The 19,565-nt window shown below is 34.6% G+C and overlaps 1 protein-coding gene across 3 annotated transcripts in view; it reads right to left on the bottom strand.

Annotated features, from left to right (window-relative positions):
• Positions 1-19,565, bottom strand: part of CDC14A (cell division cycle 14A) — a 248,117-nt gene that overhangs the window by 35,016 nt on the left and 193,536 nt on the right. For 2 of the 3 annotated variants that reach the window (XM_044672154.1, XM_044672152.1), the window contains exons 12-13: positions 8,773-8,880; positions 7,680-7,684 (exon numbers count right to left, since the gene is read on the bottom strand). In XM_044672154.1, the coding sequence (XP_044528089.1) occupies positions 7,680-7,684; positions 8,773-8,880 (113 nt within the window). Of the gene's footprint in view, positions 1-7,679; positions 7,685-8,772; positions 8,881-17,356; positions 17,365-19,565 lie in introns of all 3 variants that reach the window. The other variant, XM_044672153.1, reaches the window with a different exon arrangement.

Raw genomic sequence — 19,565 nt, 5'->3', positions numbered from 1 at the left:
TACTTCTTAATATGCATTGTGATCTCTACTTTATTGAGTAGGTCTTGGGGTGAACAAAGAGAATGGAGTACAAGCATCTTTCCTGCTCAGAGGCCCTTTCCTCCCCTCCTCACAGGTATGTCAGGTAGGCCACACGTTGCTAGTCTCTTCCAGCTTGGGAATGGGACTTGAGACTACCATAAGACAGAGAGCTTTCCAGTATTGTTTAAAATGGCAAAAGAATTGACTAACTTTTAAGTAGTGAACAAAATATTAATCTAGCTCTTTGAAAGGAAAAGGAGCTAAAATTTGCAAAATGAGTATTGAAAGTGAGTTCTTTTATTGGGTTATAATTATATTGAATCAGAACTCAATATAAATGATAATAATAATATAATGGCAAACACACCACTTATTTTGGTGAAGTATAATTATTACTTTGTTGGAATTTTGCTTCTTGGATTAGGTAATTTTATAAGGAATTTTAAATGTGATAAAGTAATTCTGCGCAAGATCATTTGAAATTTTGATAGTAATTTTGTTTCATATTTTAAATTCTTAAATACTATTTGTGATAAGGTAGAATTTGATAAGTTACTATAAAGACACATAATGTTTAAAAGTTATTTCTCTGATTTGGACATTGTTAAATTATGAACTAAACTCTTGAAAGAAGTCATATATATTTTGGAAAGTTGTGATAATACGTTGTTTCAAATTTTCATTTTAATTCTATTTCTAAATTCTAATTTTTAACATTAAGTTTGATTCTGAAGTTATTTGGCCACTTAATGATAAATGATACATTAATATGTTTAAAGTTATTGTATCAATTGGATTTTTTAAAAGGAAAAAATTGAAGCAATCTGTTTGTCTCCTCATTTGTTTAAAATACATACAGTTGAAATCCTTATCCTTTTTTTCCATTATAACTACTCCTTGACTAGAAGGAGAGTATCAGAGAGGAGATATAATTAAGAATTTATTCATTTTAGAGAACTTTCTCATTGTGAAATATGTAGTTATTTTCTCTATATTATTCTATTCTCCAAATTCTCTATATTGGGTTATTGGATATGTTTCATAAAGTATTAAAAGGGAAGTTTTAAAATGTCTTCTCATTCAATTATGGCCAAATCACTAAGCATAAGTTTCATGTTTTAGATGTTTTAGATATTGAGTATGCTAAAAATTTTTCTTTACATTCTAATATTTGAGAGAAGCTTTTAGGTTAAGTTTGAAAAATGCATAGTAAATTCCTACTAGATCTTTGTTAGGTCTACTTATGAGATCTTATCAGGCCTTCTGCCAGTGTTTGACAGTATATTGCCATACTTAAACCTGAGTTTTTTTCTCTATTAAAATAAGAAATTTATGAGTTAAATCTCATCTAAGTGAATTCTATTTTAGATCACTTGAGAAATCATGAAATTGTATTTTTAACACAACCAGAATATAGTAAAGTTGCATTTTTCAATCCACTTTTCATTCTGAAAGTCTAGATTGTAATTATTCTTATGACAGATCAGTAGTATACCCTGATGGATACTGAGACATAAGGAAAATAGCAATAATCTGATACTGAGCTATAAATTATGATGATTTTTCTTTGGAGGAAAAGTTTTGTGACTTTTTATATGCTCCTATTTGAAGCTTTCTGGATTTGAGTCTGAACCTTCATTGCTTCCCAACACTCCTTCCTTAAAGGGTACTGCCCAAAGCTCCTGCAATCTGAGAACTGTAATTGGGAAAGTTGAGGAAACAACCTTGCAAAGAGAAGGGTGAGATGTCTTTGACTCAGTTTCTCCTGTTGTAAATAGGGATGCTTAAATCCTGAATCTGCCTGTGGCACCCTAGAAATGGAAGTGAGACTTTGTGTGGAACTCTGCTCTGACTCTTACAGAGCCTAACAGAGCATTCTGTACTGGAAAGACACTCCAGGATAAGATTCTTTGCAGAATCTCATCCTCCTGAGGGAAAATTTTGAGGGATTGAGAATTAAAACTGGAAAGTATTAAAGTAAATAAAAACAAACAATGAATAATAAATAATAACAAATAATGGAAATGAGATAATAATTGAAGTGAAAGTTTTTTAAGAAAGTAGAAATGATCAGATGATTTTTAGATATATGTCAAACCTGTTTCTAATTGCTTCTAAGGCACTGAGCATGTCCTAATAGCAAGTTGAAAAAATCTGAGTAAATATCAACTTTGTTCCTTTCAGTCTGTTATGGGCAGTTTTCCAAAGCAGGTAGTTGGTTCAGACAAAAGTAAAAGACAGCAAAAAGTTTAGGAAATGGTGAATTCTTTGATTTAGAGGTTCATAATTAGCTCTTTAATAATAATAAAATTAGAATCCTAAGATTTAAGTTAGCTCTCATCATCTGAAGTAACTATTGGCAAAGCAAAATTTTGGTGACTGTTAAATTGTAATAAGATCTATTTTTCAAGGCAGTTTAGGGAAAGAAATTATTAGTGACCCTGTACCAGGAGAAAGCAGATCTGTCAAAGGAAGAGCTCTAAAGACCACCATGACTCAAGACAGCAAAGAAGATGGTAGCAGTAGCAGATGATCCCAGAAATCGAATTGCTGCATCATGAGACTTTGAGTCCTTGGGCATAATGGACTGGACAGTGGGGATGGGGCTCATGTATCCCTTCGATGTCTCTCTCATGTGCCATTATTTTGTTTCTTAGGCTATTGTGTCAGAAGGGGAGTGTTCCCTAAAGGCTCCATGTCAATGGGTCTATCAATCATTTTTTGATATCACGTTGAGAAACAGCCAACAATCAGAATTAGGTCCTCCATTTACTGTATAATCTTCATATCCTGGGTGCTTCGCAGAGGAGGGATTGTGAGAATTTTTTATATACTATATTACATTTATGCCTGGGTCCTGGATTATAAAGGCTTATGATAGGAAGAATTCCTGAGCCAGGACTCAGGAACTGGCTCCATTCAGTCTATAGATTTTTGCATTCTTTTTGATCTGAGGAATGTGGTCTTTTCACAGACTTGGGCTGACAGGAAAGGTACTATAATAATTTTTTTTTAAACCCTTGTACTTTGGTGTATTGTCTCATAGGTGGAAGATTGGCAAGGGTGGGCAATGGGGGTCAAGTGACTTGCCCAGGGTCACACAGCTGGGAAGTGGCTGAGGCCGGGTTTGAACCTAGGACCTCCTGTCTCTAGGCCTGACTCTCACTTCACTGAGCTACCCAGCTGCCCCTATAATAATACTTTTCCTGTAAACATGCAAATACTCACCTGTAAGTTTGTGAAGGGCTGAGGGTCTGATGGACCCCTCTTAATTAGCTATCACCAATTAAAGATGTCTTGGGATGGTCAAGGGAGGGGGGGCTAAATAATGAGCTCCCAAAATGTATATATGTACCTGGTCCAAAATTTTTCCATTTGTCTTGTGATGATCAAGAGAGTTATTTGAGCACAATTAGGATGTCTTGACCAGCCAGTTAATAAATTTTAAAATGAAGAAAAAGCAGTATCTTGAGATAATTTTAATTGCTACGGTTAATTGCATAAAGTTTTTTTTCACAAATAAAATAAATGCCATTAAATTTAAAGATTTCTTTGCATCAAATTTCTCTGATAAATTGTCTGATATGTAAGATATGAGAACAGCATGAAAAATGGAGAAGAAAGATGATTTCTGAACAAGGAAAATCTCAAGTTCAATTTCTGCCTCTGCTCCATCCTGGTCATATGACCCTGGACAAGTCACGTAAGATTCTCAGTGCTCCTGGCAGCTCTGTTAGACTGTAGTTGCAAAGGAGTCCTGAGTTGCATGGTAGAGGGAATTTCCTCATCTAGGAGTTCCCTGTAACAATAAAATCAAAGGCCCATTTCCTAGGCTTTCTATGAAAGAAATATAGGGAACTGATATAAATCTAAAAGCACAGAAGATATTGCCCAAGAAATAAAAGAATATGAAGGGGCAGTTCTCTACTGAAGAAATCTCAGAATGAATAATCGTATATTAGTAAATTACTAATGCATCATGGGAGAAGTTTGGGATCCAACTGTTTTGGGTCACAATTTGGTAATTTATCCTCAAATCCACAAAACCCTTTGACCAAGAAGTACCTCTATCAGCCACAGAAGATGGAGGGAAAGGGCTCATGTGTAAAAAAATATTGATAGAATCATGTTTTTTGTCATAAAGAACTAGAAATGGAATGTATGTCCAATAATGGAACATTATCATGCCATAAGAAACTACAGAAAGTGATGAATTCAAAGAAATCTGGAAGACTGGGGAAGGGAATGGGAAGGGATTAAACATTTATATAGCATCTAAGAGTATGTGCCAGTACTGTGCTAAGTGATTTTTTTAAACAATGATTATTTCACTTGATATTCACGAAAACCCATGAGATAGGTGCTGTTTTATCCTCGTTTTACAAATAAGGAAACTGAGGCAAACAGAAGTCATATGACTGGTCCAAGGTCAGAGACTAGCAAGTGTCTGACACTGGATTTGAATTTGAGCCTTCTTAAACTCAGGCTTAGCATTCTATCCACTGTATCATCAGCTGCTTTAATATTTAAGAAATGATGAAGGATGAAATGAGGTAGAAGTGGGAGAATAATTTACACAATGATCCCATTGATGTAAAGTAAAACAGTTTTAAAAAATTATAAGAGTTCTAATCAATGAAATGATCAATAATCCTTTCAAAGGACTGATAAAACATTTTGGAAGAATGATTCCCACCTGTTAACAGAGAGAAAAATACTCTAAAGTGCCAAATGAAACCTACATTTTCAGGCACAACAATGCGAAATTTTGTTTTACTTGACTATACTTATATGTGATAAGAATGCTTAATTTGGGGGAGGGGAAGAGGGTAGAACTTGGTAGCTAGTGCTAGTGTTTCCAAAAAAGGAAGAGAATGTCAGTGAAACACTTAAAAATACAAAGAAAGCTGAAAGACGGTCAGTAGGCACATAGATGAGCAGGATAATTCTATTTAGTTGTCTTTTTTTACTGTAGTATTGTTTTTAAATTTACTATACACTCTCTAAAAAGGATAAACTGTAGATAATATATCATTCAATACACAATCTTCCTTTTCTATATGTCTTTGTATGATGAATTAGTTACTGTCATATTGACAAAAAAATTTTAATAAAAAAAGACACAACATCCTAAAGAGTTGCAGTCCCGTGGAGGAGACTGTTTTATGGTAAGGTTGGAAAAAAATAGATTCTCAAGAAAACAAGGCCAATTTTTAAGCTCCAGAAAATTAAAATAGGGGGAAATAAACAACAACAAAACATATCTTGGGGCTTTTAAAATCAATGTAATTACAATTTTCAATTGTTTATTTGAGTTTGTATTTTGGAGTTTTTGTTTTATAAGATTATTCACAAAAATGAACAATATAGAAATAAATAAAATTTAAAATCAATTGATTTTGGTTTTTTTGTTTAAGCTTTTTGTCCAAAAATGTTCATGGCTTAAATATATAAATAACTACATATTTAATTAAGTGCCTATACACAACATATATAAGATATATAAGATGTGGGCTCTGACAGAAGCTCAAAAAAAAGAGGATTAGTAAATAGAAAATTTACTATAGGCTTCTGTTATTAATGGAAATTGAAGGTGGAAATTAATTACTTGGTTACTGAGTATAGTTTGCCATCCTTCTTTAGGAAATTGCCATTACCCTTCCTTTATGTCTCAAATTAACAGCAAAGATTATCTCATAAATCATAGGTGGGATATAATCAAAGGCCAACTTGGATTTGATACCTTTTTACCAGGGGACATTATGAAAATCTCTGTGATTCCATTGCCACCATTAACATTTGCTGAAGGAAATTTTCTGTTCTTACAGCAGAGATGTAATTCATTTGGCAGTACATAGAAAATATCCATTAATGAATTGATTAGCATTTAATAAGTGCCTACTATATCTAAGGCCCTATGAGACGTTTCACATTATAAGGACACCAAGACTGAGTAGAGAGAAGAGGGTATTTATTGTAAGAGATGTGGAGGTAGCAATGACAAGATCTGGCAACTGCATGGGAAAAAGAAGAGTGAGGAGTCTAGGCTAATGCTGAATCTGGGTAACTGGAAAAATGATGCTCCCCTCGCTAGAGCTTGGAAATCTAGAAAAGGGGTTTGGGGAGGAAAACATGAGTTCTGTTTTGTATATATTTAAGTGGAGATGTACAGATGACATCTAGTTTGAAATATGTTCACAACATGATGAAAATATGTATTATATGATGACATATGTACAACCTATATCATATTACCAGCCGTCTTGGAAAGGGGAAAGAGGTGGAAGGGGGAGAAGAAAAAAAGAATAAGAAATTTTGGGATATAGCTAACATGAAAATTTGTTTCTCTTGGATACACATATTATAATTTACTATGTATTTATAACAAACCATGTGTTATATTGTTACATATTATATATAAAAATAAATATTATCTCTTAAAAAAAGAGAGAGAATACCAGTAAAACACTCACAAAAAAGAAAAGAAATAACCAATTGGAAAATGAATCTGTGTAACTAGAGGTCAGAAGAAATTAGGGTCAGGTATAAAAAAGATTCAAAAGTCACCTTCATAGAGAAGATAAGAAAGCTCATGGGAGATAAGAAGACCCAAGACAGCACCCTAACATATACCTACAAATTGGGGGTATGAATGGATAATGAACCAGCAAAGAAGATTTGAGAAGTGGTCAGACAGGTATAACAAGAACCAAAGGAGAACAGTGTCACCAAATTAAGGGAGCAGAGAGTTTTCAATATGAGAAGGTATTCAATCATGTCCAATGTTGAAGAGCAAAATGGATGCCAAAAATCTCTCCTATACTGAAAAAAACCCTCACTAAAATCTAGAAGCCACTCAAATTATTGTCCTATATCTCTCCTCCATTTCACGGAAAGAAATTTATCTATTTTGAGTGTGTCCACTTCCTCTCCTCATACTCACTTCTTTGCCCTTTACAATCTGGCTGCCATTTTCATCACTCAGTTCAAACTCTTTAATTGTAAACTTAATGGCATCTCTCAATCCTGCTTCTTCTAACATCTTACCATGTTCTCATCCCAGATGCTCTCTGCTCCCTGGGTTTCAGTGAAATTGGTTCTCTTCATTCCCATCTTATCTGACCACTTCTCAAGTCTCCTTTGCTGAGCCTTTGGGGATACCCCAAGGGATTTTCTTGGGCCCTCTAAACCTACTCTCATTCTTTCACTGGGGGACCCCATCGTCTTCTGTGGCACTGCTCTCTCTTGGTTCTCCCCCTACCATTCTGACCACTCCTTCATGGGCATCACTCATGTTATTCCCTTAAGTGGCAGAAGTTGTGACCACTCAGGACAGAAAAATGAAGAACCATTGAAAAAATTTATAAAATTTCTACCTGCATCAACTGCTTCCATTTTTCCTCATTCACAGGTTTGCTAAATTAATAGTCAATTTAAAGGCAAAGAAATCAGGTCTGATTGAAGGACCTTTAAAGTAACTGCCATTTTCAAAAACAAGACAAATTAAAACTTTGTTGTCATGTATATCTCACGTATTTTTTCAGGTGCAAGATATTACTCGGAAGCATAAATTAAGCTGGGGAGTAATAATGAGGACTAGGTAAGAAACACAGAAGGGCATAACTTTTTAATTTTGTTTTAGCAAAATATAGTTATACAAACTCTGAGGTACCACCTCACACCTAGCAGATTGGCTAAAATGAAAGAAGGGGAGAGCAATGAATGCTGGAGGGGTTGTGGCAAAATTGGGACATTAATGCATTGCTGGTGGAGCTGTGAACTGATCCAGCCATTCTGGCTGGCAATTTGGAACTATGCTCAAAGGGCTATAAAAGAATGCCTGCCCTTTGATCCAGCCATACCATTGTTGGGTTTGTACCCCAAAGAGATCATAGATAAACAGACTTGTACAAAAATATTTATAGTTGCACTTTTTGTAGTGGCAAAGAACTGGAAAATAAGGGTATGTTCTTCAATTGGAGAATGGCTGAACAAATTGTGGTATATGCTGGTGATGGAATACTATAGTGCTAAAAGGAATAATAAAATGGAGGAGTTCCAGGCAAACTGGAGAGACCTCCAGGAACTGATGCAGAGCGAAAGGAGCAGAGCCAGAAGAACATTGTACACAGAGACTGATATACTGCGGTACAATCGAATGTAATGGACCTCTGTACCAGCAGCAATGCAATGACCCAGGACATCTCTGAGGGATTTATGGTAAAGACGCTACCCACATTCAGAGGAAGGACTGCAGGAGAGGAAACATAGAAGATAAACAATTGCTTGAATGCAGGGGCTGAGGCAGACATGATTGGGGATGTAGACTCGAAACTACCACACCAATGCAACTAACAACAATGTGGAAATAGGCCTTGAACAAGGACACATGTTACAACCAGTGGAAATGTGTGTCGGCCATGGGTGAGGGGAGAGCGGGGGGGTGAAGGGGAAAGTAGGGGCATAAAGTATGTAAACAGGTTAAAAATGAATATTAATAAATGTTTTTAAAAAAAGAAAAAGTATATATAGTTATACAAATGTCTTAAGTTTAACTGTTACCCATAACATGAAAAAGTGAATGAACTCAAGTGAAAAATGAAGAATTTGTAACAATTTTCCAAAAAAATTAGTTGTGAATTAGATCATTTATAAAGTCCATTTGGAGACAATCAAATACTCTAAATACATAAAGAAATTCATTCTGAATTAAACATTTTGAAAGCCGATCTGATTAACTCACTTAAGTACACTAGCTGTTGAAGTGCGAGGCTGTCTCTGATTTTTTAAGGCACGAAGTTTGTCTCCCTGTGTCATGGAGTTTTTAATGTCCAATTCTACATCATCGTCAGTACTCCCCTGGAAAAAAAAATTGTAAGATTTGTATCACAATCATCTACAGTAATTTTGCTTCTTAAAATGTCCTTTAACACAATGGTAATGTCCTAAAAATAGCATTTATATCATTAGTATATTAAAAAAGTATCAAATGTAAAGCATCAAATTCAAAAAGGAGAGAAACACATACCTAAGTGCACTGGGGAAAGAAAAAGAGTAGAGAAAATACAGTTAAGTGTACAGGACTTAGAAGATCTGGCTTGAGGTCTCATTTCTTATACTTTCTTGCTGAATTTTGAACATGATGAATATGAGATGCCTATAGAACATTCAGTTTAATGTCCTCCTCTATTGCCTGCCCTTTCTTCCATCTTTTGGACATGTCTTTTAAAAATCTAGGTTCTCTGGCATCCACATCTATCTCTTTAGACAGCCCCCCCCCCTAGCCCTGCCATTTTCTTCCTTAGATTTATTTTTCTTTGTCTCTTAAGAATTTCATTCTCAAAAAAAAAAAAAAAAAGAATTTCATTCTTGAAAACTAAACTAATTATGGTAATTTCTTTTGGAAAATTTTAGGTCATGGGATCCTCTACCTGTCCTTCCCATGAACTATCTGAAATCTACTTTTGCAAATCAGACTATACTCATCTTTCCATCCTTCTATTAACAAATTCTAGGAGAAGGGTCATTTCCACCCCACTAACCCATTACTCTATGTTCATGAGAATCAGATATGGAACAGAATTTCGCCTCATTAGTTCATACATCTTTTGAAAGATAACAGCATTAAGGTAACTCAAGAAGTTATTAGTTGTTCTACTTTTAGAGAGGAAGTGTTTCAGCAAATGTCCAGATAATTTAAGTCTCCCAGCCAGACCTGTGATATGTTTCCTGAACACTTCATCTTTTTTTCCCTTTTGGACAGATGGTCTACAGTATATGTTGCTGACAATATTAATTTAGCTTCTTCCACTATTGATCTTCAACCAAATGTTCTCTGCTATTTTTATTCCATTTGGTACAAGAATTTCCTCATATATTTTCTTAACATACAATGTTATAGAACCCCAATTCCATTCAACACACTTTTATGAACTGTACTATGAAAAGGAATATGTATACAAATGAGATCATGGACCTATCAAAATATTAAGAACAAGGCTCAAAAAGGCTACAAAAATAAATGATACAAAAAAGCCTTCACTTTGAAGGGCTTATAACCTAATGGGGGAGGGAGGTGGCAGAACAAGTATGAAAATACTATCTAACCAGGCAAAATGGAGTAAATACAAAGTACAGATATTTAAGATGTCCTAAGAGACGTTGAAAGAGGCCCTTACTGTGACTCTATGGAACTGATAGTGAAGCATAACTACTGCCTCATAGCAGATATTGTAAATTATGGGTACAGAAGTAATACTTCTGTACCCATAATTTACAATTTCAGACATGGCAAATGTCCATCGGTTTTATTTGACCAATTGTTGTTTGTTATTCAATTGGTTTTATTTGGTTTTTCTTGTTTCTTACAAGATGAGGCACAAGTTTCTTATACTACCAGGAGGGAAATCATTAGAAAGAATAGTAATTTTAAAAAGAAAGCAAGGTGTTATTAAAACAATTTTTAAAAGTTATTTGAGGAGGGGGGATGACTTTCATAAGAGTAGCTATCAGGAAATGTTTTATGGAAGAGAGAAGCACTAAGTTGGGTCTTGAAAAAGCAAGATGGGACATAAAAGATAACACAAATGACACAGAGATGGGAAAAAGTCAGAAAAGAGTGTGATATAGAATATAGTACAATTTGACTATCATATAGATTGAGCTATCATTGAATTTAAGCATTGAGTCTTATTTATTATTTTCAAATAATAAAATAAATAGGGATAGGGACTGGATCTGAAGTTTCACTGATACAGGGAATACTCAAATGAGGAAACTGTCAGCCAGTCAGCACCTTCTCCCCATTTATAGTCTTGAGAAAGTTGCCTAGACATTAAGAAGTACCAGCCTCATTGGACTTTATCCACCTTTCCACTCTCTGTGATCCAGAAAACTGGTCTTCTCTCTGTTCTTTCAGTTTAGGACATTCTAGCCCTTGGACTAGCTGTCTCCCATAACAATCATGCATTCCCCTCTTGGCCTCTACCCCTCTTCCTTGAAAATGAAGCTCAAGTCCCATATTCTGCATGAAACCTTTCCTGACCATCACAACTACTAAGCCCGCCCCCTCCTTCTCTTAAGAATTTGTATTTAACTATTTTGTGTATATATTCATTAACATTATGTTTATGCTGTATATATTTTTATACATAACTTGCAGACTACCCACATTCAAATGTATGGTAAATGTTAATGGGAATCTTTCATCTTTTCCCCTCATATCTCCAATGCTTATCACAGAGCCACAAAACTTTTTCCCAGAGTTGTAAGAAGAAACTTAATAATTATTAATTGTCATTAATTAATAATAATAACATTTAATAAACAACTGTTGTTGACTAATTTCAACAATCTGGCCAAACTTTCTTTCTTATAGTTCTCACATTTACTACTCCATATTCAATATGTTCACCCTTGCACTGGCTATCTCCCATTTCTTGTATTCCCTTGCCAGAAATTGCAAGGTCTGAAAGAGGTTTCTAGAAGAGGTGTGGGGTGATTGGAGGAATATATAATGAGTTTAGTTTGGGGAATGTTTAAGTGAGGATGCTTAGAGGGCAACTAGTTTGAAATCTCCAAAAAGAAATTGAATGTGTGTGAAATGGAGCTCAGAAGAGACTAGGGTTAGATATAAAAATTTGGATGTCAATTTCATAGAGTAAGAAAATCCAAGGGAATTAAATAAGATTACTCAATGATTTCATCAGGTTTGCAAATCTTAAAGAACATTCTGCATTAAAAAAAAATGTCCACCAAAAAAGATTTACAAGGGGCAGCTGGGTAGCTCAGTGGAGTCAGAGTCAGGCCTAGAGACAGGAGGTCCTAGGTTCAAACCCGGCCTCAGCCACTTCCCAGCTGTGTGACCCTGGGCAAGTCACTTGACCCCCATTGCCCACCCTTACCAATCTTCCACCTATGAGACAATACACCGAAGTACAAGGGTTTAAAAAAAAAAAAAAAGATTTACAAATCAGTGTGTTAAGGTTCTTCAGAGGTACAGAAATCATACATTTAGAACTGTAAGAGACCTTTAAGATATCTGGTCCAAATCCCTCATTTTACAAGTGAGAAAACTGAGGCTCAGAGGAATGAAATAACTCATTCAAGTTCACCTAAGCCACAGAATCAGGATTCTAACCTGGATTTTCTGACTTTAAATCTAATGTTCTTTTCACCATGATTGTCAAATTCCAACTTCCTTTAAATGCCCTATTCAGAAATGATACTGACATTGTACAAACAGCACTGAATCCCAGAATATACCCATCTCTCTTAGATCTATCATCTGCCTTAAAATACCTAGAAATGGGCAACAACCTGAGCCTAGAATTTAGTAGAAAAAAAAAGACAGAGTGGTTCTCATGAGAAAACACTATAATTTTAATTATTTCAAACTACTTGCTAAAGCAAAAACCCATCTCTCTAACACTAATATTCTTTGTGGCATGAAATAATGTCAGAAAAATAAAAAATTTTAATGACAATAAAAGATAATGGATTGATGGATGTTGAATGCAAATAGGTTGAAAAGTGTTATCAGCAATGACTTTATTGAGATTGTCAGTTTTATTAACATATAATTAGACAAAATAGCCTCTAAAAACGTTTATTTCATTGGTTGAGAATTCACCTATTTTTTTTCCCATTTTGGTTATGGGTAATTTGGTTTTCTTCTTTAAAAAATCAAATTAGGTAAAGGGTTATATATTTGGAGATTTTTAAACTCTTAGTTTTATTAATTAATTCATTCAACTTTTTTATTTTCAGAATTTCTATTTTGGTGTTTAATTGGGAATTTTGATTTTGTTGGGTTTATTACCTACATGTCCAATTTATTGACTTGCTCTTTCTCTTTTATTGATGTAACTATTTAGATTATAAATTTTACTCTAAGTACAGCTTTGACTATATCCCCTAAATCCCGGATTGTTATCTCACTATTGTCATTATCTTTAAATGAAATTTATTATTTCCATGATTCTTTTTCTTTAACCCACCACCCAGTCTTTAGATTTAAGTTAATCAATTTTAAATCAAAGGCCTTTTATTGAAAATGAGTAAAAGATGTACTTAATATTTCTACTTTTCTGAATTTGTTTGGAGATTTTTAATTCCTATTATATGACTAATTTTTATGATGATGCCAGTCACAGCTTAGTCATTGGTATATTTTTTCCTATTCTCATTATTCCCAGAAAATAAATATTTTCATATTTAGATTTTCCAAAATTCCATTTGTCTTTAATTTTTTTGTTTATTTTTAAATTGAGATCCCCCACTATTATAATTTCACTATTTCTCTCTGACTCATTTCATTTTCCTCCAAGGATTTAGATACTATGCCATTTGGGGCATTTATGTTTACCATTGATATTGTCTACAGTACCTTTCAGCAAAATGTAGCATCCCTTTCTATCTCTTTTAATTAGATCTATTTTTATTATTGCTTAGACTGAGACTCATGACTACTTTTGTTGTTGCTCTTCAATCATTTCAGTCCTGTCTGACTCTTCATGACACAGATGAAGAACTGAGGCAAATGGGATTAAGTGCCTTGCTCGGGATCACACAGCTAATAGGTTTCTGAGGTTGGATTTGAACTCATGAAAATGAGACTTCCTGATTCCAAGCCTAGTACTCTATCCACTGTGCCACTTATGGTTACTACATCTGCCTTTTTTACTTCAGTTGAAGCAAAATAGATTCTTGTTCTAGTCCTTTATCTTAATACTATTGTGGATCTTTTTGCTTCGAGAATATTTCTTATAAATAACACTTTTGGATTCTGATTTCTAATCCATTCTGCTATCCTCTCCCTTTATATGGGTGAGTTCATCCCCTTCACATTCAGTTATATTTGTTAACTATGCATTTAATTTTCCTTCATCCTATTCTCTTATACTTTTCCTTCTCTTTGTTTCTCACAACTTCATTAATTGTTTTGTTGTTCACTAATCCATTCCCTTCACTTATCCTTTTTCTTCCCCACCAACCATCTTTTCTCCGAGATGGGAGAAATAAATATCTATATGTGCTCAACTTGTGTATGAAAGTAATTATGTATTATTCCCTCTTCTGATCAATTCACTCCCCCCTTCCTTGTTTATATAGACACAGCCATATTTTGTGAGATAATTTCCTCTATCCTTCTTTTCTCTTTTCCACACTTACTACATTCTTTCCCCCTACCTTCCTTTCTTTGATAACCATCAAAACATTTTTACGTTCTTTCTGCCCTCTGTATTATTAGACTGCTTCTATGACCCTAGATGATGGTAGGATTCTAAAGTGATACATGTATCATTTCATCATATTAGAATGTAGACAATTCATCTTTCTTTAATACCTTATGATAGCTCTTTCTTATTAACCTTTTAATGTTTCTCGTGATTCCTGTGATTGTAAATCAAAGATTCTAAGCGGCTATGATCTTTTCATCAAGAATGCTTGGATGTCTCCTATTTCATTAAAATCCATTTTTGCTCCTTTGAGATTATATATTATTTTGCTGGGAAGTTATTACTGGTTGCAAGCCTATATATTTTGCCTTCTAGAATATCATATTCCAAGTTCTCCACAACTTTATAATGGTAGTAGCAAAATTGTGAATAATCCTAAATGCAACTCCTTGGTACATGAATTTTTTCTTTCTGGCTATTTGCAACATTTTTTCCTTTAACCTGGAAACCCTGGATTTATTTAGTTTTTAATGTTGGGTCTGGGAGTTTTCATGTGGGAATTTCAGGAGATGACTCCTATTTTCTTAAAAGGGGCCATATGCCAAATTACCAAATTACCAAAAGGGCCCATAAAACAACATAAGCTGAAGAATCTCTTCTCTAAAGGATCTTTCAGCTCTAAATCAATGATTTGATGATAAGAAAATCTTAACAGGGAAACCAGAATGTGAAATAAATCAATTTATTAGATTAGAAAGTAAATAAATGAACTTTTAGAAAATTTCTATAAGATGAAAAAACTAAGAGAAAGCAAAGATAGAATGTACAAAAAAGCAGTTTTGGACTAATCATTCAGTTGAGCATCTACTCTGCAACTTAAGTGAGCTGCACTTAGGCTAAATAACTTGTCTAGGGTCACACAGCTAATACATGAAAGACAAAACCTGAACCCAGCCAGGTCTTCCTTTGGACCTTCCTAAGGTTTAGTGGCCCTTTATAGACCACCCTACTATGCTGGTTCTCCTGTATAACATTTAAGTCAATTAAAAAGTTTAGAGGCATTAGTCAACCATGTCTTTGTGATTTAAATGAAGCTAAACAAAACCATTCATCAAACCTAAATTTAGACACTGAAAATAACAGAAGAGAAAGAAATAGCACATGAAATTTTCTAAAGAGAAGGAAAAGAATGAGATGTAAGTTATGTAAGTCATATGCAATTTTTTTAAAACCCTTACCTTCTGCCTTAGAACCAATAAGGCAGAAGAGTGGTAAGGGCTAGGCAATGGGGTTTAAGTGACTTGCCCAGGGTCACACAGCTGGGACGTGTCTAAGGTCAAATTTGAACCCAGGACCTCCCATCTCTGGGCCTGACTTTCAATCCACTGAGCCACTCAGCTGCCCCCTAGTCATATGCAATATGGACATGACTTCTTAATGGAAAGAATATTGATTTGGGAATGGAGCAACCTGGATTCTAATCACAGCTCTGCTACTAACTTGCTCTGTAACCTAAAATAAGTCATTTCTGCAGACCTCAGTTTCATCTGTAAAACAGGGAAACAGACCAGATATTCTCTTGGGACCCCTTCTAACTTTACTATTCTATGGTCATTAGAACATCATACCAGCAAAAGCCTTATGACACAGAAGCATCCAACAAATACATCATTATGCCAATAACTTGCTTGGAACAATAGGTATAAGGAGGGGAGGAGGAGCAGGGGAAATAAATTAGAAAAGGGGAACTGGAAAAGTTATTGAATCAAATATATATGCATTTACCAAACAAACTCACATTACATGAAGATTATATTTCTCATGCAAATACCTCTTCAGTAATGAAAGCTTGTGCACTGAACATCTCTAGAGGGTTTTAAAAATAAGAGCAACTATCTGTCTCAGAGGAAATAGTTAATTAACCTAATGTCTGAAAACAAGGAGCTGGACCAAATTACCTCTAACTATCCCTTTTATCTCCATAATTATACGCTGCAAAGAAGAGTGTCAAAAACATAGAATTAGGAACCTACGGCATGGTTTAAAGACAAATACTGGGAAATCTCATGAAGATATAAAATAAGATTTTCAAGAAAGAAATGCTATAGCAAACATTTTTCTTTTTCTGTTATAAGTCATGCATAATCCTTCCTCTAAGAGTGTTCTCTTCTTGACCTTTGTAATAATGGTTTCTTGACACTTCCCAAATAAAGTAGGCATTTTGGTATTTTATAACTCATCTCTCCTTCCTTTCCTTAGAGACTGGCTTGATACCAAAATTTATTTTATGTAGAAGTATTATATCAAGGTTTCAACATAATTAAAATTATTAAACACTAATATAAAAATCTTTAAGTATAAACAACATTTAAAAGATTCCTAACATCTGTTACTATGTGAATGCTTTTGGGATTAGCTTTACAATTTAAAAAAGGAAAACATTGTATAAATATTCTCAGTTAAAAACTAGGACAAAACTTGTCCCTGGCCAATCAGTCAATAAGTACTAGTAAGCATCAAATGTTCCAGGTACTGGGGATACAGAGACAAAGACAGTTTTACTCTTACTATTTCTTAAGGAACATATGTTCTTTTGGTAAGGAAATAGCATGTACAAACATAAGTATAAAACACAGCTCACATAAATAGTCAATTTAGGGGAGAGAAGGCACACTAACAGCCATGGAGATGAGAAAAATCCTTTCAGAAGATGGCACTCAAGTCCTGTATATAAAGTATAAAATGACTCTAAAGCAAGAAGAAGCAACCAAAGATTTTAACGCTTTTCAAAAATCCCTATTGGGATGGAGTTCCTGAAGCCTATACCAGTATATAATAAGCTACAGGTCTTTTTCAAGTTGTTAAGGCAAAAAATACAACAAGCCCATTGGCAAATTATATGTCAAACCTCTTAAGTTCAATCTAGTTCATTTAAAGAGGCTCATCACCAGCAGTTTGGCTACTGGTTGCTATATGTTTTTCTAAGTACAGACCATTAAGGCAGAAAGTTTGTGAACTGCCTTCATGGAGGCAAAACCTACCCCAGGGAAATCATGGATGCAGGAAATAGTAAAGTACATATAAAGGACTATCACAGAAATAAAAATAGCTCTAAATCACCAGCACCAGGAAGGCAGACAAGGGGATAAGAAAACATCCCATCCTAATCACTTATACTTAAAGGTCCAGGAAAACTGTTTAAGACTTGTACAAAAAAAAAAAAAAAAAAAAAAAAAAAAGGCAGTATCCAGGTCTGCTGCCATGTAACTGTCTTCTGTTTCTTTCTATGTATCCTTTAATTTCAAGTCTCACCACCACCATCCTAATCCAGACCCAGATCACCTCATACTTGGATTGCTATTATAGCCTCATTATTCCAGCTTTTAGTCTTCTTCCCCTAAAAAATTCATCCCAAAGATATACAGAAAATCTTTCAAGATTCATCTCCCCAAAAAGGACTATTTCTAGCACATTGTTCTCCTTTAAGAATCTAGAATGGTTCCCAACTGATTACAGTACAGTCTAAACTTTTCAGACCACTGAAGCCTATGATACCATAAGGAGTGGAAAGGAAGGGGATACTGGCAGATATGGAACACCAAAAGGTAACCCTTCACAACTCTGGATCATCTTCCTTTGCTTCCACTTGTGGGTCAAGGGACTGCTCTGACACCTTCCTTTAGTATTCCTACCACTACCCTCTCTTTTTTCCCCTCATTTCTCACACCTATCTCTGCATTAAAGGAGCGAGATTTCAAAAGGGGTACCACAATGCCATCTTTGAAATAAACAACCAACCAATCATTCCTAACTTTTTTAAAGAGGGTGTTGCCACTAATAATGTCATGGAAACATAGAAAAACTTGAAATAAGCATAAAAAGTACATTTCCAAAGTTAGTGAGTTTAGAAACTCATGTAAAGGCTGCCCTGGTCTCAATATAGATAATGCTTGATTTTTCTAAGCTCCTCTTATTCACCAACTGAACTCCCACCTCCCAATATTTTTATTCCTTTCCTCAAAGTCAAGCTAGCTAAAGCTAGTAAATTTGGCCATAAGATCAAGTCCTGAGACTTCTAAACAAGAAACATTTGTTAAAATTATTAATATTTTCATTTCTCTTTTAGAATCTGCTTCCTACTCTTTACTTTATGAGGCCAAGACACCTGCATGAGAAAGGTAGTTTCCTATATGATGCCCAAAGATTTTTCCCATGTGTTTCAGGCTATCCTTCGGAAAATAACCTCACACACTTCCCTAGAGCTGAATGACTGATTATTTCCGTTAGCTAGGTCACTCAAAGGAAAACAAGTTGCTGAAGAGCTTTCTGCTAACCATTTGCACATCAAATTGTGTAGTATGTTTCTTTTAAGAAGCTTGGAAATAAATTTTTTTAATCTGTGTTTGTGCTTTATGTAGCTTCCTTTTTTTAAAAAAATGGACATGAGATAAAAATGTTAAAACCCATGAGAATGTCCAGTTTAACATTTTCTCTTCTCCTACATTACTTATCACAATATTAAATCTTAAAAAATAAAAATCCTCATCAAATTCATCTTGTACCTCTGGACCTTTATTGTCAGGCTATTATACATAAGAATAAGAATAATATCCTTATCCATGTTCTGTAAGAGGATTTTTCTCATCCCCATACCTATTAATGCTCCCTCCTTACCCAGAATTGATTATTTATTTGGATTGTATTTTATACTTACCTGTGTATATGTTATTTTCTGACCAAATGAATATAAATTCCTTAAGAGCAGTGAGAGAAGGACTGTTTTTGTTTTTGTATTCCCAGTGCCTAGAACAGCTGATGCTTAATAGTGCTTATTGAATGAATGCCCAGGAACAAGTTTTGTCCCAATTTTTCCTCAACAATATTAAAGATAATATACATGTGTACTTAAGCATAAGGAGAGTGTCAACTCCAGGCTCGCTCATTTGTACACCATTTCTCATAATGAAATTTCAATGGGACTGACCTTAACCCCAGGATTATTGATGCCAATACAAGATGGCGGCTCATCATAGTCACATTGTCAGTTGAAGTGTTGTTTCTAGCTGTCAAGGTTTCTAAGATCCTTATGTTAATTTGTACCACTCCACAAAACCATAATCATAATGTCATCCTAACTTTCCATATTTTCTCTTAAATGATCTCTATTTTCAAACACTCCAGTACTGTTAAATGGCCCCATTTGAAATTTTACCTATGACAAGCACTGACTTGTAGTGATTTTGATTTCTTTTCCAGTCTTCTCTCCTCTATTTAGGCAATTATAATAAATTGTGCAAAAGCAAAACATTATTTTCCCAGTAAGAGTAAAGGAATGAGAGAAAAGAATTGGTAGGGAAGGAAGAC

Source organism: Gracilinanus agilis, chromosome 4 (genome assembly GCF_016433145.1).
Source record: "Gracilinanus agilis isolate LMUSP501 chromosome 4, AgileGrace, whole genome shotgun sequence".
Taxonomy (NCBI): domain Eukaryota; kingdom Metazoa; phylum Chordata; class Mammalia; order Didelphimorphia; family Didelphidae; genus Gracilinanus; species Gracilinanus agilis.
This window is presented reverse-complemented; position numbering and strand designations above follow the sequence as displayed.